The 27,681-nt window shown below is 36.9% G+C and overlaps 1 protein-coding gene across 3 annotated transcripts in view; it reads right to left on the reverse strand.

Moving 5' to 3' along the window:
* Positions 1–9,710: 9,710 nt before the first annotated feature.
* Positions 9,711–27,681, reverse strand: part of Prkg2 (protein kinase cGMP-dependent 2) — a 103,834-nt gene continuing 85,863 nt past the window's right edge. For all 3 annotated transcript variants that reach the window (XM_078021463.1, XM_078021462.1, XM_078021464.1), the window contains 3 exons: positions 27,176–27,238; positions 14,015–14,081; positions 9,711–12,326 (listed from right to left, as the gene is read on the reverse strand). In XM_078021463.1, the coding sequence (XP_077877589.1) occupies positions 12,231–12,326; positions 14,015–14,081; positions 27,176–27,238 (226 nt within the window). In that variant the 3' untranslated portion in view covers positions 9,711–12,230. The remainder of the gene's footprint in view (positions 12,327–14,014; positions 14,082–27,175; positions 27,239–27,681) is intronic.

Genomic DNA, 27,681 nt, shown 5'->3' on the forward strand with positions numbered 1-27,681 from the left:
ATTGAATAAATTATTAAGGACTTGAATAGTCATTTCTTCAAAGAAGATATACAAATTGCCAAGAGGTATATGATAAAGGTTCTATATCACTAATCACCAGGAAATGGAAATAAAAACCTCAATGAGAAAACACCTCAAACCTGCTAAGATGGCTATTGCAAATAAAATAAAATCACAAGTGTGAAGATATGGAGAAATATGAACCCTGGTATACTGTTGATGGGAATACAAAATGGTTCAATTTCTCTGGAAAACAGTACAAAAATTCATCAAAAAATTAAAAATAGAATTACCATAGGATCCAGAAATCTCTTTTCTAGGTATACATGGAAAGGAATTAAAACCTAAGATATCTGCATTCCTGTTATTGTGCATCATTCACAGTAATAAAGATATGGAAACAACCTCAATGTCTGTCAGTGGATAAAGAAAATGTGGTGTGTACAGTCAGTGGAATATTACTCAGCCTTATAAGTGAAGAAAATATTGCCATATGTGACAACAGGTGCCAACCTGGAAGATATTATGCTAAGTGAAATAAGTCACAGAAGGACATATACTGCATGATTCTACTCATATTACTCATAGATCCATATTCTATGAATTTGACTTACAGAAACAAAGAACATAATGATGGTTACTTTAGCCTGGGCTGATAGGGGAAGGGGTTGCTGTTTAATGGCTATAAAGTTTCAGTTATGCAAAGTGAGTAAGTTCTAGATATCTGCTATGCAACATTGTGCTTATAGCTAACAACACCATTACCCACTTAAAAATTTAGGAGGGTAGATCTCCTGTTCTACCCTCTACATAACCTTACCACATACACACACTCAAAAAAAAAAACAGTAAGAAAGAAAAGAAATATTGCTCATTACCAAAATGTTTATTGTAGAAATTTTGGCTAATTTAGAAAAATATAATGAAGGGAGTAGACATTGAAAATAACCTATATTTCTGCCGCTCAGAGGTCAACATTCACTGCTATGTTCTTTTGTTTTTTTTTTCTCTTTTTACACAAATATATTTAAAATATCTGAAGAACTCCTAAAGTTTTTAACATTTTCCCTTCCTTTAGCATTATACAATGATTCTTTTTACATGATATCCAATATTACTCCATAATATAAAAAGTGTCCTGAAACAATGCCAAGTCATGAATACATAATTCAAAATCACAGAAGCTTGGGAAAGAATTATAACCAATAAATTCTTGGTATTTGATTTCAGTCGCTCTATGGGTCATTGTATGTGTAAGTAATCAAAAATGTTTGTTAAATGAATGTCAGACTTCAATGAAAAACATAATAGACTAGGGGCTGGGGTTGTGGCTCAGTGGTAAAGCACTTGCCCAGTACATGCGAAGCCCTGGGTTTGATCCTCAGCACCACATAAAAATAACTAACTAACTAACTAACTAAATAAATAAATAAATAAATAAATAAATAAAAGGTCGTGTGTCCAACTAAAATTTAAAAAATAAATATTTTAAAAATAATAATAATAGGCTAAATAGCATTCAAGTTGGTGTCCCCAACTCTAGGTTTGTTCAAATGAAAACTTAAAAAGTAGCAGAAATTGAATTTGACCTAAAGAGAGATAAAAAGCTAGGTTTAAGACACTCCCATGCTGGTCACACTCTATCATTTGAAACTTTTATAACATTACTTGTAGATAATATAAATACTTTGGCTGACAATCTGGTACAATGCTTATTGGCATTTTTTTTTTAACCATGGCTGATACTTCTGATTCATTAATTCATGAAAGGCAAGGACTTTTTTATGTAGTGTTGATCCAGAAAATAGATAATACAACAATGAGAATTTAAAATTCTTGCCCCCACCATAAATGGCCATAGGTAATGACATTACCCATTCTCAGCATCAACAGTGAATATAGCACACACAGTATGTCTTGTAAAACATTAGTTCAATAATTTTGGAGTGTTTTAGTTTGTTTTTCCTCCTGGGTCAAGTCTCCTCATATGTTAACAGGTAGAAACAATAACTGCACAAGTCTGAAGTGAGGTAAGACATGTAAAGCACTTGGCAAAGGCTGCCTGCCAAGTAAGTGCTTAAAAGCAGAATTTGCTTTCTTCTTTTTTTTTTTTTCTTAACCTCATGCAGTTGAAATTACCAATATCTGGCAACTCTAACTGAAAATAGATGAAACCACAGTCTGCAAAATGTTATTAGAAGAGAAAAGGGTATTTTATATACACACAAAGACACACATATTATACATACATATACACCCATACATATATTTGTGCATGTGTATATGTGTGTGGATATACATATACATAAAATTACTCACCTAGACTCTTGAGATCCCTAAGAATTACCCTTGATTTTATCCTCTCTTTCTTTCATTTTCAATCCTATTTCCTCTCTCTCCAAACACAGCCCCCATCTAATCCTTACACTTTGTCAATGACCCACTCGTCTCTCCAGGCTGAGCCTGCCCCCATCGATTTTCCCCTGGATTAAGTAACTCAACTGCTTGCTAACTGGTCTGCCTGTTTCCTTTATTCCCTGATCTGTGCACCAAAGTAGAGCCACCAGAGTAATCATTTGAAAATATAAATCAGATCAAGTTCCTCTGCTCCAAAAGGACAAAAAAATCAAATGTCTTCATATTTTATTTAGGATAAAAACCAGACTCTTTACTGTGGCCTTCAAGACTCTCACAGTCAGGACCTGTCGACTTTTCTGAGCTCTCACTATTCTAGAAACTTAAAAGACTGCTTTCTCTTCCTGCAACATGCCAAATTCATTAATGCCCTGCTGCTTTTGCATTTGATTTCTCTGCCTGGACTACTTTTCCTAGACCGTCTCAAGCCTGTTTCCTTCTCAATATTCAGGTCTCAGCTCAAATGTCACCTTCTTGGGAAGGCATTTCCTTACCATTTATTCAAAGTGGTTCACTGCTCCTTGGCCATGCTCTGCCTTAAGATCCCCTTTAATTGCATTACAGCATTTATCACTGTGATGAAAGTCTCTGGTTTATTTATTTTTGCAAAAGAGAAATAATTCTCCTTAAGTCATTAATATGATCTTGTTTTTTCTCTCTGAGAGTAAATCTTGGTTCTTTTCCAGATCATCTACCTGCCAGCAAGGATTAATTGCAGTGCGGTTGCCCTGAGAAAGCTTTCGGTGACATTAAGCTTTTGAAATTCAAAGGCCAAGCTTTGATCCTGAGAAAGTATTATCTAAATTCCTGTATCTCCTCATTTAGCTTTTAGATGATCAGGCTTTCTGGAAAATACCATAGAGTTTTAGGTTTGGAAGGGAAGTCCTGACAGAACAGAAAGAGAAGAAACTTCCCTTTCAAGGAGCTGTGGGAAGAAACAGTGAGGGAAAGAGATAACCTCTTTCCCATTTTGTGGTTCCTCAGAAGCTTTCCTGGAGCAGACAGCAGCATAGTAACCTTGGGTCCCTGCACAACTGGGCAGTAGGAAGTCTTGAGCTGTAGTTATCCTAACTCCCCTTGGCTGCTATGTTGTGAAACACAACTTGTATTCTCTGAGGTTCTGGTAGGAGATGATCAAAGGAGATTACCTTAGTAGGGAGCAGGAGGCTTAGGATTGGGTTGTGCAAAGCAAATCTTAGCTAGAGATGAAAAGGACCATAGTCAAATCTTAAATGTCTCTAGTGCCTGCAAAATCCAAGGGGAATCTGAGCCATTGAGAACAGCCTTAGGCCCTGTCCCAACCAGAGAGCATACAATGGGCTTCTCCAGCCATAGACATTGACTAAAAACATGGGCCAAACAGCAACCAAGTAGATATCTTGCCTTAGAGCCTGGATACTTCCTGCATCTTGGGAAGAAATATAATTGGAAGAAATGTTAAATGAGAGCCTAAGCATTTTTATCTAAGAAGGACTAGAAATTTCATAGTTCTCACACTTTGAGGTTAATCAGACCCACCTGCATTGGCAATAAAGCCCACAGAAACCCAGGCTTTTCCAAGCGGGATGGGGCCTGGACTTTTATGTGTTTATCAACTTCCCTGAAAAACTTTGATACCCACCAAAATTTGAGAAGCTCTTTTCTGGAGGAAATGATTAAAGTATTTGATTGGATCAACTTTAAACTGGTGGAGGCTTTTAACTCCCTCTCTTCCCTCTCCCCCACTAACTAGGAGGTGGAAGCTCAAAGGAGAATGAGATAAGCTACAGATACTATTTGTGTTAATCAACTTTGCATCTCTGTGACCAAAAAAACCTGACAAGAACAACTTAGAGTTGGAAAAGTTATCTTGCCTCATTGTTTCGGGTGTTTAGTTTATGATCAGCCAAGTCCATCATTCTGGGACCACACTGAGGCAGAACATCATGGCGGAAAAACATAGTGGAGGAGCACTGCTGACCTCATGGTGTCCAGGAAGGAGAGAGAGAGAGAGAAAGGGGGGAGGGAGAGAGAAGGGGGGGAGGGAGAGAGAAGAGGGGAAAGGAAGGAGGGAGGGAGGGGAGGGGAGAGAGAGAGTGGGGAGAGAGAGAGAGATTGGGAAAGGGGCCACAGGGAAGATGCACCCTTCCAGGGCACACTCCCTAGTGACCTTCCTCCAGCCAGGCCCCACTGGCCTATAGTTTCCACCCAATGGGTCCAATCTAGAATGAACTCATCAGATTATAACTTTCACAGTCCAAATATTTACCTCTGAATATTCCTGCATTAACACAGGAGCTTTGGGTGGATACCTCATATTCAAACCATAACACTATTCAATTTTTTTCTATGCACACATTTTATGTTGAGTTAACCTTCTTTTGTTTAACGATTTGCTATAAATCTCTGACAATTAGAATATATGCCTTATTGTGGATGCATATTTTAGTTACTGCTAAGCACCAGCATCTGAAATTGTGCCTGACAATTTGTACAGAGTAGTTGCACAAATATTAGTTGAGAGAATAAGTCAGTTAATTAATTAACTAATTTATTCACATGTATTCAATAGAGAGAATTTGATATCAGGAGTTACTTTGCCTAGGGATGAGGGAGAAGGTGGAGAAACTAGGCATAGGAAATCTGGCAGAAGCAAAACTAATTATTTTTTTTTTTAAAAAAAAAACACAACCTAAAGTACCTGAAGAAGCAAATCATCTGCTGCTATCAAGTGGAAGACTTAATTTGCATTCTTACAAGTAAAGAGAGTCATCAGAAATTCTATAAAAATTTAACTCAAAGATTCAAGTAAATGTGCTTACTGCTGTAGCAGCCTGGGAGAGATTATAGCAGTCAGATGCCTATGAACAGATTTGATATAATGAAATTTACAAATGTTCAACATTCCTTTTATTTTTCCCCAATGATCTTTCTGAGGGTGAGGCTACTCCTCTGATTCAAATTTATTTTTTTAATATATTTTTTTAGTTGTAGATGGACACAGTACCTTTATTTTATTTGTTTATTTTTATGTGGTGCTGGGGATTGAACCCAGTGCCTCATGCATGCTAGGCAAGTGTGCTACCACTGAGCCACAACCCTGGACCTCAAATTTATTTTTTAAAGGAGGTTTCATTCTTCACTGCAAAATACAAATTCAATGCATAAAACTTAGAAAAATAGAGATAAAAAAGTATTCATGATCAGAGTACACGGAGATAATCACTGTTAACACATTTTTCTAAAAAATATGAGTATATAGTAGCACTATTGTTTTTGTCTCTCTGCTATATTGAACCTGAAACAAGGGCTGGAACATAAATGCTCAAGTAATAATTATTGAGTGAATCAATTAAGACATGCATTGTGTATTTTTCTTCACATTCATCACCCATTTGAATAATAGATTCCCCTTATTCTTTTTGGTCCCATGTCCCCCACCCCTCGCCAAAGGAAAAAAAAACATATTTAAAATATTTTTGACTTACTTTCTTTAGCTTTGACTCATGGATCTAATTTTTAGGTATTTCTTGGCATACTCTAATATTTTGACTATCCTTCCTGAATGTAAAACTGAACACAAGACATTAAAAGGGCTGTCTAAGCAAAATACAGATGAGGGCAATGTTCCAGATCATGCATTTTATGGTCCATTTACAATCTGAGGATCTCCTTGAATTTTAAATAGCAGGATTAGAGATTTGGCTCCTAGTCAACTCGTGTTCCAGGGTGACACCTAGCTTTCTCCCACCTACTTAGAATGGAAGTCCCATTTGCTGTGCTTGGGCTCCAGAGCTGGTGAATTGCCAGTGTTCTTTCTTTATCACATCATGTTTTCTTCTCCTTTCTCCTCTGAATGCATGTCTGCTTCTTCCCTCACTGAGGAAGTTTATACTTACCAAACCAAATTTCATGTTACTTTTCACTGTACATCTTCAATTTAACAACCAACAATTACATTTTTTTAAAATATTGGTTTTATGACCTTCCACAGTTGAAAATGCCTCTGATCTCATTCAGCTTAGAGCTTACCTGTAAATCACCTGAGACGAATTATTATTGCAACTTTCTATTGAGCTATGTGGCTTGAGCCCTAAATACATTTTGATAAATATTGGGTAGAAAGAGAAAAGGCAAATCTTATTAATTAAAAATACAAACTAAATAACTACATAAGAATCATTATGCATTATGAATTTCAAAACGGAGCAAATTTGTACTGTGTTAATTTAACTAAGCCAGATATGTTTCCCACAATTCCCTTCTCAGTTTATTTATTTGTTTATTTTATTTATGTTTTAACTTTATTTATATAATTTTTTTTAGTTGTAGATGGACACAATACCTTTATTTTATTTGTTTATTTTCATGTGTTCTGAGGATCAAACCCAGTGCCTCACATATGCTAGGCAAGTGCTTTACCACTGAGCTGCAACTGTAGCCCCTCTCAGTAGTTTTTGAGCAAAGCCTTTTCATGAAGATTTCTACATAAGATTTGTAAGGCAGAGGTGTGAAAAACAGCTACACTATTATGATTTTGTACTACTGGGTGTACTACCACTGTGCTACATACCCAGCCCTTTTTGTTAAATTATATTTTATTTTGAGGCAGGGCCTTGCTAAGTTGCTGAAGCTAACCTTCAATTGCTAAGTTGCTAGAGCTGGGCTCCAATTTGTCATCTTCCTGCCTCAACCTCTGGGGTAGAGTCCCTGGGATTACATGTATGCACCCCTGTGCCCTGCAAAAGTAGCTGTATTTGTGCTCTGGTGGTAGCTCATCCACATTGTTGCTGATCTGGGGGTTCCCCTAGTTGGTGCAGAGCAATAGCCAGACCTATGGCTCTTCTAGCTCCAGCCAAATTGCTCCTTTAGCATCTGCAAATCCTAAATCAGGCATATGTGAAAGTACACCAGCTTATCTTGCAGGTCACCTATATGATTAATGTTGGCAAACCTGAAAGACAAATGTATATGCCAGTTTGAACTGATAGGTTCTGATCTCTCCCCATAGACCAGTGTTGCCTTAAGAATACAATCTTTCTCGTATGTCTACTTTGTTCTTGTTTCCCCAAACTTTATGTTGTTCTTTCCTTAACAACTTAGTAGGAAGGACAGCAACAGTGACTTTGTAACCTATTTTGGGAAGTGACAGCCCACCACTTTTGTTGTATTCTTCTTGTTGGAAGGGAGTCAGAGATTCAGCTATCACTCAAGGGAGGGAGACTATAAAGAGCATGGATACCATAAGCAGGGATCATTAGAAGTCAACTTTGAAGCTGTCTACCACATCCTCCCAAACAGATCTTTGAAGCTTAAGTAAGTGCTATGCAGAACTTCTCTTTAAAAAAAATTAATAGAACTTCTAAGAATCTTGGAATTTTCTCATAGTATTTTTAATAGAAAAGATATTTGTCTGTGACTAATTCCTAATGGTGTAGATTAGGAATTCATTCATGGGAAACTCACAAAATTTTTTAAAGAAAATGAATTGCTGTGGAATAGAGACACAGGGACAGGCAAACCTGAAAGAAGCATTTCTATCATCCAATTTTTATAGGCAGGAGAATGACTAGGAAGTCTACTCTGTTGCAAATACTTGCTATATCTTATGGAAAAGAAAGAACAGTTCAGAAGGTGGAATCAAGACTCTGGGTGATGGAACCAGGGCTGTGAGAACAATCCACAGTGGGCAGGGATTTGCCTCAAACAGAGACATGGTAACATATGTCAGGCCAGATTTCAGAATTATGTCAGATTGGTGGCTGCTTTGTGACTCCCTTTAAAAGGCTCTGAATGCAAGTTATCTGTTGTAATTATCCCTTACTCCTTTCACCAATCTTGGGAGTGGTGGGGCAGTTGAGTTGCTTACTTATTTCATAGGCTTTCAGACCTAAAAGGATATATCCAAGGAATGACACCCAAGGAGCATCATTCACATATGAATTGGAAGGATGCTTTTATGGAGACCCTTGGGATAAATGAAATTTGTTTTTGAAGATCATAGGAATGTAAACAATGTGTGGCTAAGAAAGTGGACTGTGGCAGTTTTAACACTTGCTTGTAAGTTCTTTGACATACTCTTCACTAAGAAGCCCAGTCTATGTTCCCTCCTCTGTAATCTGGGTTGATTTATGTTTCCCCCCATAGAGCAAGGGAGAAATGATGTTATGTGACCTTTAGATGACAAAGGGTAATTCCTATGGGATACCACTTCTGCTTTGTTGGTTTGAACATTTGCTCTTGGAGCCCCATGCTGCCACAAAAGGAGTCTGACTATTCTAAGGAGGCCATGATGGGAAGTCCAAGCCATGGAGAGGACATGTGATGGCAACCAGGTTACAGTCCTAGTCATTGAGCAATCCCAGTCCAGGTACTAACTATGTACCCGAACATGCCTTTGGATTGTTCTAGCTCCCAGTCTTTGAATCACATTCCCTCACTGCTTTTCCGTCTTTCAATGTGATGCCCCAGGTATTGTGGTACAGTGTAACAAACCATCCTTGCTTTTTACTGTCCAAATCCTGACCCAAAGAATTTAGGAAAATAAGAAACTAAGTATTGGGATTGTTTGAGGTGTAGTCATAGTATCTAGGACTAAGCCAAGCAAAAACATCACAGCTAAACTGTGAATGAAATGAGTCTGAGGCCAAAATTTAGTTTTGGAGCAGTCAATAGGCAGTGTGTTTGTAATTTTTTTGGATCTTATGTAAATGAGATAATGAGTGTAAGTGCTCCTATTACTATGCCTAGTAATAGAAAGTATTTATTCTTGTGCCAAAAGAAATACATGTGTAGATACACTTCTAAATGATCACCATCAGTGATCTGCTAGTAATAATCTTCTGGTCCAATGTTCCAAAACTTTAAAAGTATATTTCCAAATTATATATGAATAAAGATGTTTATTGTTCAAAGTCATGCAAATCTGGGCAGAGCTGGAATTCAAACCTAGATTTTTTTTTACTCTAAGTTTTATTTTTTATTACTATATTCTCCTCCTCCCAGACATTTTAATGTCTAGAGAAAAGATTAAGAAACTCCAATTATGAAAAGTTGCTTCCATTGAAGAAGTGTCAGAATGAAAAGTTAACCTTACACCCTAGAAAAGAGAGATCATCCCTTGATGATTTAGTGGTTAGGAATATGATGAGTTTATATATGGAGATAAGTTTCTGTATTTCCCTGTGTGTGCATGTGTCTTTAATTTATAAAAAATTAAAATTTAGGTCAGCTTAACAAAGCATTTCATTTTGGTGAGGATTAAGCCTTCATTTTATACACTAAAGTTTGATAACCATCTTTACTTCAAAGAAAAGGCAAGGACAGATATGGGATTTAATCAGTACAATTCTGCATACAGACATCAATGATGCACAAGGTTCAGGACTAACTGGTTATTAAGGCCCCTTTAATTTTCACAGAGATAGTAACCATAGTTCCCATCAATGCAACATTGATTATTTCACAGATACCTGGCAAAGGACTCTCTACATACTTTTTTTTAATCCCCAAAGCAAGCTTCTAGAGTAAATATTACTTTGCCTTTTTTCTACAAGTGAGAAAGCTAGTACTCAAAAAAGTAAATCATTTTCCCAAGGTCACCCAACTAGGAAATAGTGGAGTTGGAATTATAGGATGGTTCAATCTCTCACATCCTCATCTTTATAAAGTACTCTAAAGAAAACACAATAAAATCACATATGGGAATTACATATGATATGACCAATCACAGGAAAAATAAACCTGTAGTAGTCTTAAAGGTTTTTATCTCTCTATACGTAGGGTTTTTTAAGTTACAACCATTTGATCTCCTTTTGAGAATATCATTGCTATTATAACTGTACAGTTTTAACATCCATCCAATACATAACTTTTCTACCTGTATATGTTGGTAATTTAAAAATATATACATGGAAAAACATATAGTACATACAAACCAAATGCAAATAAAAATATTTTAAAAACTTTAGAAATTCTTTAAGCAGGTTATGTTAATCCTATTAAAAATGGTTTTTCTATGTACAATACATAATCTTTAAAAATACTACTCCAGGAAACAAAAACTCTTTGGTTCAGCAAAAGGACTGTAAGTGTGGAAATCTGATTTGTTAAGGATGCACTTTCTTGGATTGGGCCTCACTTATCGGCTTAAAGTCTTCAGGAAACATATAACTGACTTTCTCTGGATGATGAAATAGGTGTGCAGAACAGGTGGAGGTTGCATTTCACATAGACTATTATAATATAAAAATATAACCAGAAGCTTGAATAATGCTGGAATTTGGATATCATTTGTAAAAGAAAAAAAAATTACAGAGAAAGCTCTGCTTCCCATCCATTTTGGAAAGAGGAAATAAAGTGATCATGGTCAATCCCTATAAACATTCACTTACTGGTGATGTTCTTAGGTACTAGTATCCAACAATATTGAAAATGTTCTATTCATTATTTGGAAGATTGCCAGGAGGAGGCAGGAAGAGGCCAGATGCTAGGTGTTTATTCATTTCATTTTGCTTTGTTTTTGCAGTACTGGGGATACAACACAGGGTTACTCTACCACTGAGCTACATCCCTAGGTTCATTGTTATTTTATTTTGAGACACATTTTTTTTTTAAATTGGTGGAGACAGGGTCTTGCTAAGTTGTTGAGACTGGCCTCAAACTTGCAGTCCTCCTGCCTCAGCCTCACAAGTCACTGGTGTTACAGGCAGGAGCCACTGCAATCAGTAGTAGGTATTCTTTTACTTCTAAAATCCTGTGACTTCTTCAATGGCATGTAATTATAAACACATCCAGGACTCAAATCTCTTTAAAAAGAGTCATTAACTCCTTAGAGATTGCAGAGCATCAACATTTGCTAATAGGTTTCTCATTAAAAATTAATGGTAGCCACTCTATCCCTTTTTGGTTTATTAATAGCAACAATGACAGAATTGACCAAAATAGCTCAGAGTTTCAAAAAGTCCATAACTTTACCTATTGGAATTTATTCTCCTTTATCTCTAACAGGGAGGAAAAGCTTTCATGATTTCATTTTAACATATTTTCTACTTTGGTCGTGAAAACATTTTAGCAGCTAGAACCTTTCTAAAGGTCCTCATTTAACCATAAATTATAACCACTTTTAGCAGAGTTTTTGAAAATATCTGATGTATCATTCATAGCTGGTCACAGGAGAAAGAAAAATAGTTTTGCTTTGTTTAATTTTTCTAAGTTTCTCAATAGAATATAATGGATAAATTGACTTATTTACTTTATGGAGTATCACTCTCTAATACTCACACAGTTTCCAGACTACTTTCAGAAGCATATTTGTGTATTTCTAGGCTGAAAGAAGTCAAGAACTATTGATTACCAAGATTTCTACATAACATCTTTTAAGATGCCACCATGCCTATGTAGAGTTGTTGAGTGCTGGGGAAATCTTCCAAAATTTACTCAGATTCTTCCTCTTACTTGCAGAACTTAGTTGCTCAAGGGCAAGGCCCTCGTTAAGCCCTTATTATGACTCAAAAGAGAAGAGTATGACTGGGAGGGAGCAGTAGATTTCAGAGAAAACTATGCTACTTCAACAAAAATGGTTTGATTGTGGAAAAGGGGCAGGGGATGGCCTTCAACATTTGACACAAGCATAGAATGGAATACATGAATAATTCACAACATCTAAATGAGACATTATCATTCAGAACCACATCCATACCACTCTCCTCCACCTCCTGCACAGGGATTTCTTTTCCCTAATGGTCTTCCAAAAGATACTGTAATATAATAATCATTGTCAGATTTTTGATCCTTATTGTCCTCTTCTGTATAGGCAATAATCATCTTGTCTTCTGTTAGAAGTCCTTATCCCAGCCGGACAGCTCATCTGGAGGCACTCCCTTTTCAGGAGGATACTTGTCAAAGTAGCTGTGATCGATGGGTCCACTGAGCTAATATAGAAAGTTTTAAGACAAAGGTGAGAATGATGTTGATTAAGCATGCTATTGTACCCAGGCCATCTTTTTTTCCTACCTGAACACTGATTCAATACCACAACCCCTTGTAAAGAACACATTAAGAAAATATTGGCCAAATATCATCATTGAGTCACAGTCTCAGCTTACTGAGATTTTTTTTACTTAAGAAGCAAATGATCAGTAGTCAGTGGCTTACATTCATTAGTTGCTACTTGGCATGAGGAATTACTTTCTAAAGAAAAAGTAACAGGAATAATACCTATGATTTTATCAAATTGAAAAATATTTTAAAAGCAAATATGTAAAAGTCAAAGTTTGTCAGAGCCTTTCTTCTACTTAAGTTTTTTACTAATCTTGAATTTTTTTTGAGAGAGAGAGAGAGAGAATTTTTTAATATTTATTTTTATTTTTTAGTTTTCAGCGGACACAACATCTTTGTTTGTATGTGGTGCTGAGGATTGAACCCGGGCCACTTGCATGCCAGGCGAGCGCACTACCACTTGCACCACATCCCCAGCCCAATCTTGAATTTTTATATAGTTAATTCATCCCTATCAGATATCCATAATGCCAAAATGACAATTAAAAATATTAGTGATCCTGTTTAAAGAATAAAATGTCTCTGGCACTAAATTAGTTTACAAATCAGGTAGTTTCTAATTCTTTTCTTTCAAATAAATTATACAGTGCCCAATTGATGAATCAGTTTAAAATATCATTAAAAATATAGCTAATGATCATCATAATGTGTTGGAGCTTGGGGGCAAGGTGGGGGAATCATTCATTGGCTTAGGGTACGCTTTTTGGACAGTATAGTCCTAGAGGAAGCAGAACATCAGCTGACTTGGGTGGAAGAAAGACTTTTCCAGGTTAATGCCCTGTTATCTTTTTGCTAGTGTTGTCTCTGAAACAATTGTGAAAGGCTATATCTCTTTACACATTTGCAGACTGATTACTAAATTGTCATGTAAGTTTTCATAGTTGTGGAGAATGTAATTTTTAGTATGTTGTAAATATTGTCATTTTCAGATAAAATGTTATTGTTACTTTACGCCTTCAAACAAGTCTAGTGTACTTTAGTGATCACTGAAGTTTGATAAACCATTTTTAAAAGTCAGAAATATTACATCACTTTTCTCCCTCCATTTCCATTTTCCTATAAAATTCATCTTAATATAAAATGTTTTTTTGCTGTTAAACTTTATTATTTATCTTTCTTTATCATTAAGTGCTTTAAATTTTAATATATTTTTAAAAATTTCTGTGACAACAGAAATTTCTGTGATAGCACAAACACTTCTTCTGGATTCTGTTATAATTACATTTTTAATGGCATGCATCAGTACCAGATGATATAAGTACAATACAATATTTTAAAGGTAACTATTAAAGAAATCATATGCCATCTGTTAGCCTGATGAACATCGAGTACCTTGGGACTTGGGTGGCACTGACATGTAAACCGTTCCTGAGAGGACAGCTAATGCTGGTCAAATAGGAAAGAGTAGTTAGTCCCTCTGATCAAAATTACTGTCAAAAAACCACCTAGACTGTTATGTATCCATGTGCATGTGTGTGCATGACTATGCACACCCACTCCTAAAATCTGCTTACAAAAATAAATCCTCAGAAAAAAATAAGTAGTATAGTAAACACCATACCTCTCTTCGTAAGGGTGAGGGGAGATTCCGTGCTTTCAGTCCTTCCCAATTAAAACCATTTAACCACCTGAGAAATGAGAAGGGGGATATTACTTGTCAATTCCTTTTGCTTCCAGTTCTCTGTCTGCAACAGGGCAGTTACAAGCCTCCAGAAGAAAATCATGCACCATGCTGGTGGTTTGATCTGGCTAAATTAAATATATGTGGGAATGTAATGCAACCCAAGTATCATCCAGATTTCCCTTTATACTCTCTCCAAATTTCCAGAATCATCCCATTCTCATCCTCCAGATGTTCTTGCTTCTTATTTCAGTGAGAAAACTGAAGCAAAAAAAAAACCCAAAAAACAAAAAACCATACACACACACACACATACACATACAGACACACAAAACCTTTCCACAATGCCCACCAGATTCTATGTTACCTTTTTTCCTATACCATGAAATAACTGCCTTTGCTTCTAGCTAAGCTCAATGCTTCCACTATATACTTGATCTCATTGACTCTTCTCTGTTCAACGACATACTAGACATACTCCTGCAATTCTCCTCTGTCCTGAGTCTTCTCTGTAAGATCATCAAACATTTTATTTCCTAGAACACAACATCCTCCCCTGACCTCAGTTCACCTCCAACTCCCATCCCATTCCTTTCCTTACATTAGAGGAAAACTCCTGGAAAGAGTAATTCAATTACCCTCTCTGCCTATTTTCTCCTGACCACACCAGAATCTGGTTTCATTCCCTATACTCCATTGAATCACCTGGATTCTCAGTTTTCCTCTTACTTGATCTACTAGTAGACTTTGCAATTATTCATCAGACTCTTTTCACTTGGCTTCCAGAACACTACATCCAAACTTTCCTTCTTCCTTCTTGAGCACTTTGCCTCCTCTTCCACTGTTTTCTTCCTGAAGCTCGTGAGCTCCAGGACTCAGTCCTTGGACCTTTGCTCTTTGCAAATATTCTCACTTCTCAGATAATCCCAACCAGTCTCATGGCTTTAAAAGGCACATATATATTGGCTACTCCCAATTTTCTATTGTCAGCAAAGACTTTACCTCCCTGTTCCTTTAATAAACTATCATCTACAACTGCTATTTATCACTCCTATCCAGATATCAAATAAGCATCTAACACAGATCAGAACCAAATTTGGTGTTTTAGTAAGTTTTTTTTTTTTCATTTCTGTGACCAAAAGACCTGACAAGAACAGTTTTAGAGAAGGAAAAGTTCATTTGGTGCCCACGGCTTTAGAAGTCTCAGTCCATAGACACCCAAGTCCATGGGCCTGAGACGATGCAGAACATCATGGTAGAAGTTTGTAGATGATAGGACATGACAATTAGGAAGCAAAGAGACCAATCCACTTACCAAAAACAAAATACATACCCCAAAGACATGCCTCCAGTGACCTACCTCCTCTAGCCACATCCACCTGCCTACAGTTACCACCCAGTTAATCCATTCAACTGGATTAATGCACTGACGGCTTTAAGGCTTTCATTACCCAACCATTTCACCTCTAAACTTTCTTGCATTATCTCATACATGAGATTTTGGGGGGCACCTTATATCTAAACCGTAACACTGGGCTCCAAATTTTCTCCACCAAACTTGCCTCAATGCTTTCAGTGGCTCAAGTCAAAGACACTGGGGTTATTCTTTCTCACATCCTACCTATGTTTATTAGCCGATATGGTTAGTGCTACCTTGCAAATATATCGGTATTAGGACTATGATCTATCCTCCAAACGTGCACTATACTAGAAGGGATGAAGCTCTGCTTTTGTCCTTAGAAAACAACCCAGCAGCAAGAGAGATCATTTAACACGTCAGGTCACCTCATGTCTGCTCAAAATTCTTCAGTGTCTTCCGTCCTACTTGAAAGGCGGTCTTTATCATGTCTTTATTGTCGTCTACAGGAACTTTGAAAATCACCTTTTCCACCACTGCCCTTCCACTATATTACTGCTGTCCTACTTTTCTCTTATCTTCCTCCTCCTCATTTATCTCCCTATCATTCTTCCAATAAGTTAGTGATACTTTCACTTTTTAAGACCTCTACATGCAATGCTGGATTATTTTTTCTCCAGATTCCCACATGGCTCATTCCCTCAGTATCTTCAGATATTTTCTCATCTTCTCAGTGAAAACTTCTTTGTCTACCCAGTCTAAACTGCATCCCTTCTCACTCCTCCCCAATCAATACTTATTTTCTTTCTCTGCTTTTTGTTCCCTCTTTAGCATTTACTACTATCTGATAAACCACTTGACTTAGTTATTTTAATTTCTATAAACTCCACTAGAACATGCAACCCATGAGGTCAGGAGTTTTCATTATTTCCTTTCCTTTTGTGCACCTAATATTTGAGGTAGTGCTTGAGACAAAATAGGGGCTCAATAAGCATTTATTGAATAACTGCAAGAGAAGTACTATTTTATATTATAACACCACACTCTCAGGGTGGTGATGTTCCTAGTGACATGTATCTGAAAAGCTCTAAGAACTTTTCTAAGGAAAGAACATTTCTAAGGAAATGTTTTATAATCATTTGTGAAAATAAGGGGTTAAGCTGACGTCCAGAAAAGGCTCTTTCATTTATTGCTTATGTTTTGCTAATCTAAAAAGTGTTCTGGTCTCTAGCTTATATGCCAAGCTTGGTGGACTAGAAATGTAACACCATAAGTCTGAGGCTCTTCTTTTCTTGAACACAATCTGTTGTTATCTCTCAGGATCTTACAAGGAACATGGAAGAATATTATTCTATATTCACTGATGTTTTCTACTGGGACCCTGAGGTCAGTGTAACCAGCCAACAAATATTTATGGAGAGCCAACTTGGTTCCTTTTTTTGGCATCAAAAAGGACCAAGACCCTACTTTTATAATGTTTCTATTTTTGTGAGAGGTGACAGACAAAAACAAAACAATATAAATTCTTAAACAAATTTTAGATTCTAATAAGTACTAGGATGCTAAAAGAGAATACAATGGTACATGTGTAACAGTGGTTCACTTTATGGTCCCCTTGCTGCTCTTCCACTGCAGAGCATTTTTAAAATGGACATGTTTCCTTCTCTTCCTCTCTCCCTGCTGTTCCCTAGTCTCTCCCCTTCCCTAATCTCTGGGGCAACAGGGTTACCTTTCTTCCCCATCCTAGACAGAGTTGATCTGTCCTTGGGTACACATTCACCAAAGGAATGAAGTAATCCAGACTTTGGGAATGGTACCAGAAGATGTCAGAAATGATGTCTCCCAAATTAACAAGTGAAGTATAACTCCAACAGAGATCATGTGGAATGTAGCCTTTGAATCACCTCTTTAAAAGCCCCCTGTTCCTGCTAATGGGCAGAATCACAGACTTAGGGACAGGAGTCCCGGCATTTCACCTTTGCTGGCAAAGGAATAAACCTTCTATTTCCTTTTTCTCAAAACCCATGTCCTTATTTCAGATTGGCATCAGGGACAGGACTGAGCTTTTATCAACAAATTTGGCCACCCAGATGGGACCTGGGAGCAGCTACCACTCCAGCTTTCTTGGTCAGGCCTGCCTCTCCAAGGAACCCCACTTCCAAGCTGAGGAGTCATGGTGCTGGTGAACTTGTTGAGAGTTAGGAGACTGGTGAGTTTGCCTTGGGGTGAACAGAGGAGCCATTCCTGTGAGTAAAGGGAGGGACCAGAGGAATGTCCCACAGTTGCCAAAGCTCCTTTTGCTTCAGGCAACTCCCATCTTCTCTCCCTAAACAGTACAGGTTGCTCCATTATGGTCTACTTTGAGAAGAAGGAAACTGAACTCAGGATATCATCAACAACTTTGGCCATTTGGTAAGTCTTCTGCTGTGCATGCTGAGCCCCCTGATTCTATATACTTGGCTCCTCTTTGTGGGAACATCTGGTCCCTCCTCCTGGGGACATTTGTGGCACCACTGATGTAGGAGTCACAGTTAAAATGGACTCTAGAACCTAGGGATATGTACTCCCTTCTGATCTGTTCTAGGTTCTCATCTGTTTCTTGGCCTTGGGATTGAGAGTCCCCTTTGCTTATCTGTTTTATTTGTATTGCCTCTTTTAAGACTTGGCCAGTACCACATTGATTCTATGGGTAATCTCTTGGGAAAGATCTTGGCTGGTCAATTTCAAGGTTCCCATCTATTGGCCATGATTTTGGGGCTCCTCTCTGTGTTTCTTTATTGTACAATCTTGCAACTGGAGTTGGTCTGTCAGAGGTAAAGTGAGTTGAAGAAAGGACCACCAATAGGTAAAAGTCTATGATAATGTTTTATTGTAATGATCTGGCTTTTGAATAACTTTCTGGATTATTATACAATCTTGCAGTTGAAGTTGGTCTGTCAAAAGTAAAGTAAGTGGAAGAAATTTGTATGTGTGGGTCTGTCTATTTTAAAGGTTCCATTCTGTCAGCCCTGGTTTTGGTGATCTTTTTTTCTGTCTGATTTTTTGGTCTATTACTGGTCCTTTAAGACAGGAGCCATGCTGCATTGATCTTACCTGTAGTCTCTTGAGTAGAGAGATCTTGTATGAATGGGCCACCTACAGGTATAAGACTAAGAGAAAAACAGTTTACTGGCCCTTAAATGGTTTTTCTAGATTATTATACAATCTTGACTTTGTAGTTTGTCTGGCAGGGATAAAGTATATGAAAGAGATTCTGTATGTACAGGCATTTATGCAGTTGCACAATAAGGGATCTGAACCATCAGGAACTAAGTTGAAGGTGTCCAAAGGCACTGCTTCTGGTGTGCAAGGAGAGCAAGACACCAGAAAAAGGGTTTTAAAAAGATTTAAATCTTTGACACCCAGTGCTGGCACTCCCCACACTGTTTCTCAGGCATAGATCATCTCATGTGGTCAAGGACACTAGCCCTAATCTGTGGAAAAGAATCCCATGAAAGCTGCCTGAGCTGTAGAAAAATGTCCAAAGAGAAACTGCCCTTCCTTTCAGTCCCATTTTGCCCATGGGAGGTAAAGGCTGCTGGCCACAAAAAAATGTGGCAGTAGATTCCAGCACTGTCAGTTTATGACCTAGGGACAGGACTAGTCTCCTCTTTTAAAATCTAAAAGAACACCCCATTTGGACAGGGGATATTCATCACTGGGGCAGAGCAATTCTTTCTATAATAGTAGCCCATCAAACTAAAATGGCTGGGGAGACTGGCAGAATAAATAACTGCACCCAGATAAGAAAAAGACATAAACGAAGGCAAACCTGTGTTTTGAAGGCATCCTCTGCAAAGAGATCTTCAAGGAAGACTCAAGAAAAGGATGCATTGCATATCAATATGCCTAGTGTAGGAAAAATGTCCCAAAGGATCCTCTGGGTACAACTGACAGTGGAGAACTCACTAAAAGTTGATGACACTGTGATAATGATAACAGAGACAGGTCAGACTCAAAAGAATCCCATGTTCCAACCTATGTGGAAAAAGATTAAGCCTGTTTTTTTTTTGTTTTTTTTTTTTTTTGTTTTTTAGTATACACTGGACTCTCCACCTCCGTATAAATTGAATGCACAGATAACATTCATAAGGTATGTGTATGGTTTAGATGTGGTATCCCCCCAAAAGCTCAAGTTTTAGACCATGTAACAAGGTTCAGAAATGATTGGTTTGTAAGAGTCTTAACTCAATCAGTGAATTAATCCCCTGATAGGGATTAACTGAGTGGTAACTGCAGTGGTAGGGTGTGGCTGGAGGAGGTGGGAATTGAGGAGTGGCTTTGGGTATATATTTCTGTCTGCCTAGTAGAGTCTCCTTCTCTACTTTCTGATCACAATGTGAGCTGCTTCCCTCTGCCACACATTTCTTCCATGATGTCCTGTCTCACCTCAAGCCCCAAAGAATGGAGCCAGCCTTCTATGGACTAAGACCTCTGAAACTATGAGCCCTCAAATAAACTTTTCCTCCTCTACAATTGTTTTGGTCAGATCTTTTAGTCACAGCAACAAAAAATTGACTAAAATAGTCCATTTCAGAATATGAATTTAAGGAAGGGTCCAAAACTAGAAAAAAGAAAGTTATAGGTATGGAAATATATTTTAGTATGGAAAATTAGAAGGTAAAAGAAATGTTTCTGGATGAGAAAGTATTTTGTCTGATAGGTAAAGTAATATTTTTGTGCTAAAGTCCAAGATGAAAGAAAAACTAAGGATATAAAGTAGTGGTGAATGTTTTAGTAAGTCAAAGAAGATTTGCGAAAGGTAAATCTTAAAATATTTATGTTTGTGTTTAATTGACTATAATTAATACAAAGTTATTTAAACTTTAATGTACTGATATGAAGCAAAATCTGAAACACTGATTTGTTCTTATCTATTGAGATAATTTTCTTGCATTTGTTAGGTTTTATTACTTGGAGAAATTAAGTCTTAAAGGAATTAGGGTCTGTACCTATTTTAAATTCTTAAATGATTACTTTGTAACTGGTTTAACAAAAAACTGTTATTTAGATTATAACACTATTGTTGACACTCAAAACGTGACTAGGTATATGTATGCATCTGAGAACTATATCTGTCTGAGTGGCAATGTAAAAGTTTATAAAATGAAAGTTTATATAAGTTTACAGGCAAGATAACCAATAAGTGCTCTCTTTTATACATTGTATTTGACACAGAAGGGCCACACTGCTATTTGAAGACCTGTCTTATATCTGTTTGCTTCAATCAAGTCAGTTTCTGATTCATTAACACTATTTCCTAAATGTATAAGAGATTTAAAACTATCTTTTGATTTTTGTTAACCCATGCAGACTGTAATTATTGTTACTGTCCACTCTGGATTCTATGTTGTACTTTAAAATTGGTTAAATGTAAAACTTAGGAGAGCACTTTGCCAATTTGGTGTTATCCAAACTAAAATAATCTGTAGCAAAATCTTGGATTTGTATCCAAAAGTCTTGGATTTGGTTGGTATTTATTCATGTCATTTGATGTTCTATAGCTGGATAAAATAACCTATTGTCAATAAGTTTTATATATATATAATTTTGTGTTACTCTTCACACTGAAATTGGAATTTAAATACATTTTTGGAAGGTAACAAGGAGATCCTGATCTGTTTAAAAGTAGCACTGTAAAACATGGAAGCATTCTGCCATTTTTTCCACAAAAAGAAAGTTAAAAACTCTCTCAGCCTTTCTTTGATTCATGTTTCAGATGTAATGTTGTATTGTGTTATTTGTGAAGAGCTCTGCCTTACCTGAGATAAGGCTCTCCTCCCACCTTAGTCCATGTTAGAATGGCTCCAAAATAGGCTAGATTTCAGCTCATTTAAAGTTGTGTTCAAAAGATTGAATTTTGTTGTAAAGATTACTGTGATGTCAAACAGGGATATAATATATAACTAATTAAAGGTTCAAGATTATAAAAGTCTTTTCTTGGTTCATAACTTTACACAAACTGAATATTTTTTTCTTTGTTAATTTCACTTTGTATTTTCCTTGTAAACTTTATAACTGTTACCTGCTAGTGTTTTACATAGGTACTGCTTCTTAAAACAAAAAACAAAATAAAAAAATCTGAGTTAATTTGAGATGATAAACCATCAGGATAGATAGTATATAATGATGACTTCCAGTACTAATATTAACCCTAATTAAATGAAAGAAGTCTATGTAAAATTATAGATATTGAACTTATAACCTGTTACTCCCTCTTTAAGACTGGTGAAACTGGCTTTCTGGATGTTTAAAACCAAAACTTGAAGACCAAAGTCAAGGAAGTAAAAGGGCCAAGACAAAAACAGCTAATATTTTGGCACTTGCCCTCTAAGGTCAGCTAGAATGCAGACAATGATGGGACCTCTCTGGGCCCTGCAACTCTGGTGAGTCACCTGATCTGCTGATTAGGGAGATGGACAGGACCCTAGAGCACAGGAAGCCAACTAGTGCACGTTCTGCAAAGAGGAGGGTCACTGGAGAGGGAACTGTTCCTGGTGCTTCCAAGAGAAGCCACATATGGTCAGCAGGACCCTCACTTATCCTGGCAGGTGGCACCATGAATAGAGGAAAGCTAAAGGAGCCAGGAGGCTTCACACATGTCCCCAAGTGTGATCTCTGAGGAATCTCAGCTGACTCTTAATTGTAGATAGGAACAAGGTTAGTTTTGACCAACTTGGTCTTAAACACCTGGCAGGAGAGTCTATACTAAAAGCACAGTTCTACATGGACATTTAAAAGCAAAAACAATGTTTTGGTTTTTTTTAAATGCAACTTAAGATGTATACTTATGTCAGCTCTACCAAAAGTAAGTAAATCTGGAGGCTATAAAGGAAGGGTTCTTGTGTGGCAGTGCCTAATAATAATGATTACAAGAGTCACAAAGTTGTCCTGAGTTAATTTGAGTCTGATTTCATAGACTCACAAATCTTCCTAACCTCCTACATTGATGAACATGATCTGCCTTTCACTGATAAGATTGTAATACCATCCTCATGGTTTTCAGAGACTGGCTGAAATACTAAGTATTTTTGTGCTAATTATTTACAAAAAATACTTTGCTGTATTGTTTATTGTTGTCTTAGCATGATCTCTGCCTTATGTCCAGTTACCTGCCATCTGCCACTGTGGAACTCGACTCCTCTGATGCTGAATGCCCTTAACTGTCCACGGCCGACCTGATACAGAATAAGTACTTTGGGTTACTTCCCTCAACTTTGCTTGCCCATTTTTCCACAGAAATGAAATGTAGAAATTGACAGTGGGGAAATGTAACATGCTTTGAATAAAACCCTTGTTGCTCTGCACTGCAGAGCATTTTTTAAATGGACATTTCTTTCACTTCCTCTCTCCCTGCTCTTCCCTATCTCTCCCCTTCCCTAATATCAAGGGCAACAGGTTACCTTTCTTCCCCCTCCTAGACAGAGTTAATCTGTCCTTGGGTACACACTCACCATAGGAATGAAGTAATCCAGACTTTGGGGATGGTACCAGAAGGTGTCAGAAATGACTGTCTCAAAAATTAACAAATGAAGTATAACTCCAACAGAGAACACGTGGAATGGAATGTAGCCTTTGAATCATCTCTTTAAAAGTCCCCTGTTCCTGCTTATGGGTAGAATCACAGACTTTGGGACAGAAATCCCCTGTGTTTCTCCTTTACTAACAAAGCAATAAAACTTCTTTTTCATTTTTTTCAGAACCATATCCTTATTTTGATTTGGCACTGGGGACAAGGACGGAGCTTTCAGCAACAAATGATGGCTGGGAAGGGAATAATAGGAGGAGTGGATTTTAGCTGGGGTGGTATTTAAAAAGCATTATTAGAATTAAGGCCAGAATGAAGAGAAGGGTGAAGAAGCCATAAGAACATCTGTGGCAAGGGCCTTCCAGATGGAAGAAAATGGCAGGAATGAACTGAAATATGGTGAGAGCAGAGAAAACTAAAAAAAGAAAAAAAAAGGTATTGAGAAATAACCAGAGGCCAGATCATATTAGTGTGTTTTAGGGCACAATAAGAAATTGATCTTTCATTGTGATGAGAAGCCATTACAAAGTTCTAAGAAAATGATGCAATCGAGTTTTCAAAAGACAATTCTGGCTACGTAGGGAATAACCACAGGGGACCGGGTTGGTCAGGTGGTGATGGTGTGGTGGGGTGAGATAGAAGGCAAGGTGATACTTAGGAGGCTGTCATATTCTTCTATCAGCTAAGTCAGTGTTTCTACCTTTCTTGGTCTCTCTGTACCCCAGAGTTGATTCTGGTTCAGTCCTTGACTACATTTCCTAATCCAAGCCTAAGTTTAGCGAAAGAGTAGGAACTAAAAACAGAGAGGGCAAGTCCTAGTACATTCCATTTCAGATGCCATTCCTAAACCAAAGTGCCATTTTAGTAGAAGCTGCTGGAACTCTAGCCAAAGATTGATTTCCAGGCAGCAGCACCAGGAGTTCCATCGCCCTCCGCTGCCCTGCAATTCTGACAGAAACCACAGTTCTCTCCTGGATCCACCCATCACTGCTTCCCACAGACAGAGGCTCCATTTTTAGAGATTTCTGGGTACATAGTTCTGTAGATTGTTTTCTTTTGCGACCAAATACAGTAACAATACATTTAACATATTTTAATTCTCTCTACCCAGAAGTACTCCACAAACATTAATAAAAATCATTACCATTATTCTACTCAGACTGTATCATTACCATTACTCAATCAAAGAGACTGTATGTTTTTTACAGAGTACTTGCTACAATTTGACTTATGGTAATGTTTACTTAACATGAGTGGCCATTCACTTCATACTTGGCCTTTTGATATTAACCACATTTTAAGTAATGCAAATGCCAGCATGTACTCATGGGTGAAAAACATTCACCAAGGAAATATTGGCATTAACAGCACATAAATTGCTTCTTTGTTTTCAGAAGGCTTGTAGAAGCTATTCTTAAAAGTAAAACAATGTTTAAAATACTTGAAACAAATTATTCCTCTTCTTATCAGAAAAAAATTTAATAGTACCCTACAAGTCTATTATTCCTCTTTTAAAAATAGGTGTTGGGAGATGTGATTGATGCCTCCTTTATAAGTTAGCTCATAAATATGGGAAAGAGGAGCTCTATAATAAATTTTTTAGGAAAAGATAATTAAACACAGAATGAATAAATCTATATAACAATATTCCATGTTTAACTCTATTGTGTTTAAATGAAATGCTTACATGAATAGGTCTCTAAAATCACTGAAGCTTTTACTTTAGAGAGGGGGGAAAATCTAATGCCAGACTTTGTTTTTTTTTTCCCTTAATATTCTAAGAATATGCTGGGGAGTAAAGCTATATACCTTGGAGACTTGGGGAAGGTTGAAAAACACTTCTGTTTGGTGAAAAATATGAAGGTCTTCCCCTCCACCAAACTTTCATTAAAAACAGCATGAAAACAGAAATATAGAATGAAATCATGGTTTTGAGCTCTCTGATCTCACCAGAAGGCACTGTGTAAGCCTGGTGTATCTTTTTAGTCAACTCTTTTCTACACATTATACTCTGACTTCTTCACATCTACCCACAGCAAAGACCACCTTGCCTCTTAGGAAAAAGAGGCAAATTATTCCCCACAGAGAATGAAATTCAGAATTCTTTATTAAGATGCCCAGGGGAGGAAGTTCTTTACCATCAACTTCCATGTGCATCCAATCACAATTTGGCAGCTACATTTAAATGGACTTGGGGAAGTAAGTAAAAGATAGAGCTGCAGGCGGTTAACAATTATATCATTTCTGGTTCTCAATTACCCCAGAGCCAAACCTGAAGACGTTTTAATGAGAGAAAGGGAGAAAATATGTTGAAAGATTCACTTTAATTGACGGGACACTTGTTTCTGCCATGTGAGTGGTGTGTTGATGTGTCATTTTATAATGAGAAAAGAAACTGTGAGAATAGCATGGAATGCAGGGAGAAGATAAATTGGAATCTAAGATTAAATAATGAGCTTTACAACTGGAGGCAATCCAAAGGACAAGAAAGAACATTAAAATACTACAAGCATTTTGATGTCTATAAAATCCGCAGATTTATCTGTCTTATTTCTCCCTCTTTCTGCTTTTTCTCCTTCCCCTCTTTCCTCCTTAAGGCAGAGCTTGATATGAGTTTACAATGTTGAATACATGGCTTTATTTCAAGTAAGTTCATGAATACATAGAGCAGGGCTGGCAGCTTGGGGATTTTTTTTTTAAGCTGTACTGCTTACTATTTAGGAAAATGAATAGTGTTTCTATTTATCGGTAGCCACGTCTCTCCTTTTATTTTCACACTGTTTTGATGTGTCCCCAGCTCTTCAGTGAAAATTTCTATAGAAGGCTGGGGGTGTAGCTCAGTAGGGGAGTGTGTGCTTTGCATGCACAAGGCCCTGGGTTCGATCCCCAGCATGAAAAGAAGAAAAGAAAAAGAAAGGAAAATCCACAGAGTATTAAATTATTGAGAGTCGTTTTCATTTCTAACAGCGACCGCATCAGTGGATCCAAAGGTTTTCAATTAATGAAATTCTCAAAATTATTTTAGTACTATCAATGTTTTTTTTATAAGTGATATTTTCTATCTATAAATAATAAGCAAAGTAAAAACATCTTGAAGATTGCAGGACACAGCCAGGTACTGACTGAATAAACAGAAATCTTCCAGGTTTGAAGGGCCACATTTGAATATTTAATCAAATCAGAGAGGATGTCTTAAGGAAGTTATCAATGGCGCTGAAGACCATTTTTAGAAACTCATAGAACTGAAAAATCTAACTGCATATTAAATTACAGTACAAGGAGAACTCGATTCTTGAAGTTCTGCATAAATCTATGTTCTTCACCAAAATAAATAAAATTAACATGAGACTTGAGAATTCAGAGAAATATGGTAAGGAAAATTATATTTAAACATATTAAAACTGAAAGAGAATAAGATGAAATATTATGAAGTTACATATTAATAAGCCAATTATAACCTGAAAATATCCTACATTAAAATATATCTACCCTACTGAACATTATAGCTTAACAACACAGTCCCTTAAGGAGTATTGGTTGTTTGCCCCCATGATCATGTGGCTGTCCAGGAGCTGTGCCTGGCAGCTGCAAGAAATCACTAAAGAGTATATTATACCACATATCTGTAACCCCAGAAAAGATCAAAATTCAAAATTCATCATATAGCTTCTACAGACTGTGTTACTTTGCACAATCATAAAGTTAAAACATCATAAGTTGGTGCTATTTTACTACCTACTTAGCTAACACTTTCTCCTGAATATTGACAGTAATGATTATAGTCTATTTTATTTAAAAAGTTAGTGTTGAAAACAGAACTTAATTTCCTTATAGAATCCAAGTTCATCATACAAAGCAATGAAAATAGTGAATAAAAAGCTAAGTTTCTATGACCTGAAGATGTGATTTTGTTACTTGTTTTATAACTTCATCTATACCCAATATAAATTTCCAACAGTACAAAAATCTCCTTGAGATTGATTGCATTGACCACACCCAAAACAAAGGAGGAAAAACAAAACAAAACCACCCCCCAAGTTTGCACATGCACGCGCTTGCACACACACACACACACACACACACACACACACACACACACAGAAAAAATGGAAAATCTACACAATATAGAAATTCCCATAATTTCTATATTATTCTGGGCAAAAAAGTAACTACTGACCTGTGTTTCTTAATGTCATTGATTCCATTCTTTAGATTTCCCAGTCTTTCTGTTGGATTTTGCCTGAAAGCATAATTTTTTTAAAAAGAGAATTTACAGTAATGATACTTGAGTGAGTCTCATTCATTCATTCATTCATTCAACAGTATCCATCAAGTTCCTACTGTAGGTCAGACACCTGGGTTTAGGGAGATGAAAAAGACGTGGCCCTCCTGGAAGAGGCACAGTTGAACTAGTTAGGAATGTATTTGTATGAATTCTTTAACGGAGCTATAAATAAATACTTAGTAAGTACTATCTTGCCAACTCAACTGAGAAAACCAGGGAAAGCTTCAGAGAATCATTTACATCTAAGCTGGAATCTTCTTAGAAACAGGCAGGAATTCCTGCTGGCCACCACAGCTAGGTTTCATGTTCTAAATTTACTAAATTTTAATGATTCAAAAAAAGTTCAAGTGCACAAAACAAAAAGAAAGAAAGTAGCAACAAAGTATAACTTAGCCAAA

The sequence above is a fragment of the Ictidomys tridecemlineatus genome, chromosome 9 (genome assembly GCF_052094955.1).
Source record: "Ictidomys tridecemlineatus isolate mIctTri1 chromosome 9, mIctTri1.hap1, whole genome shotgun sequence".
Lineage (NCBI taxonomy): Eukaryota > Metazoa > Chordata > Mammalia > Rodentia > Sciuridae > Ictidomys > Ictidomys tridecemlineatus.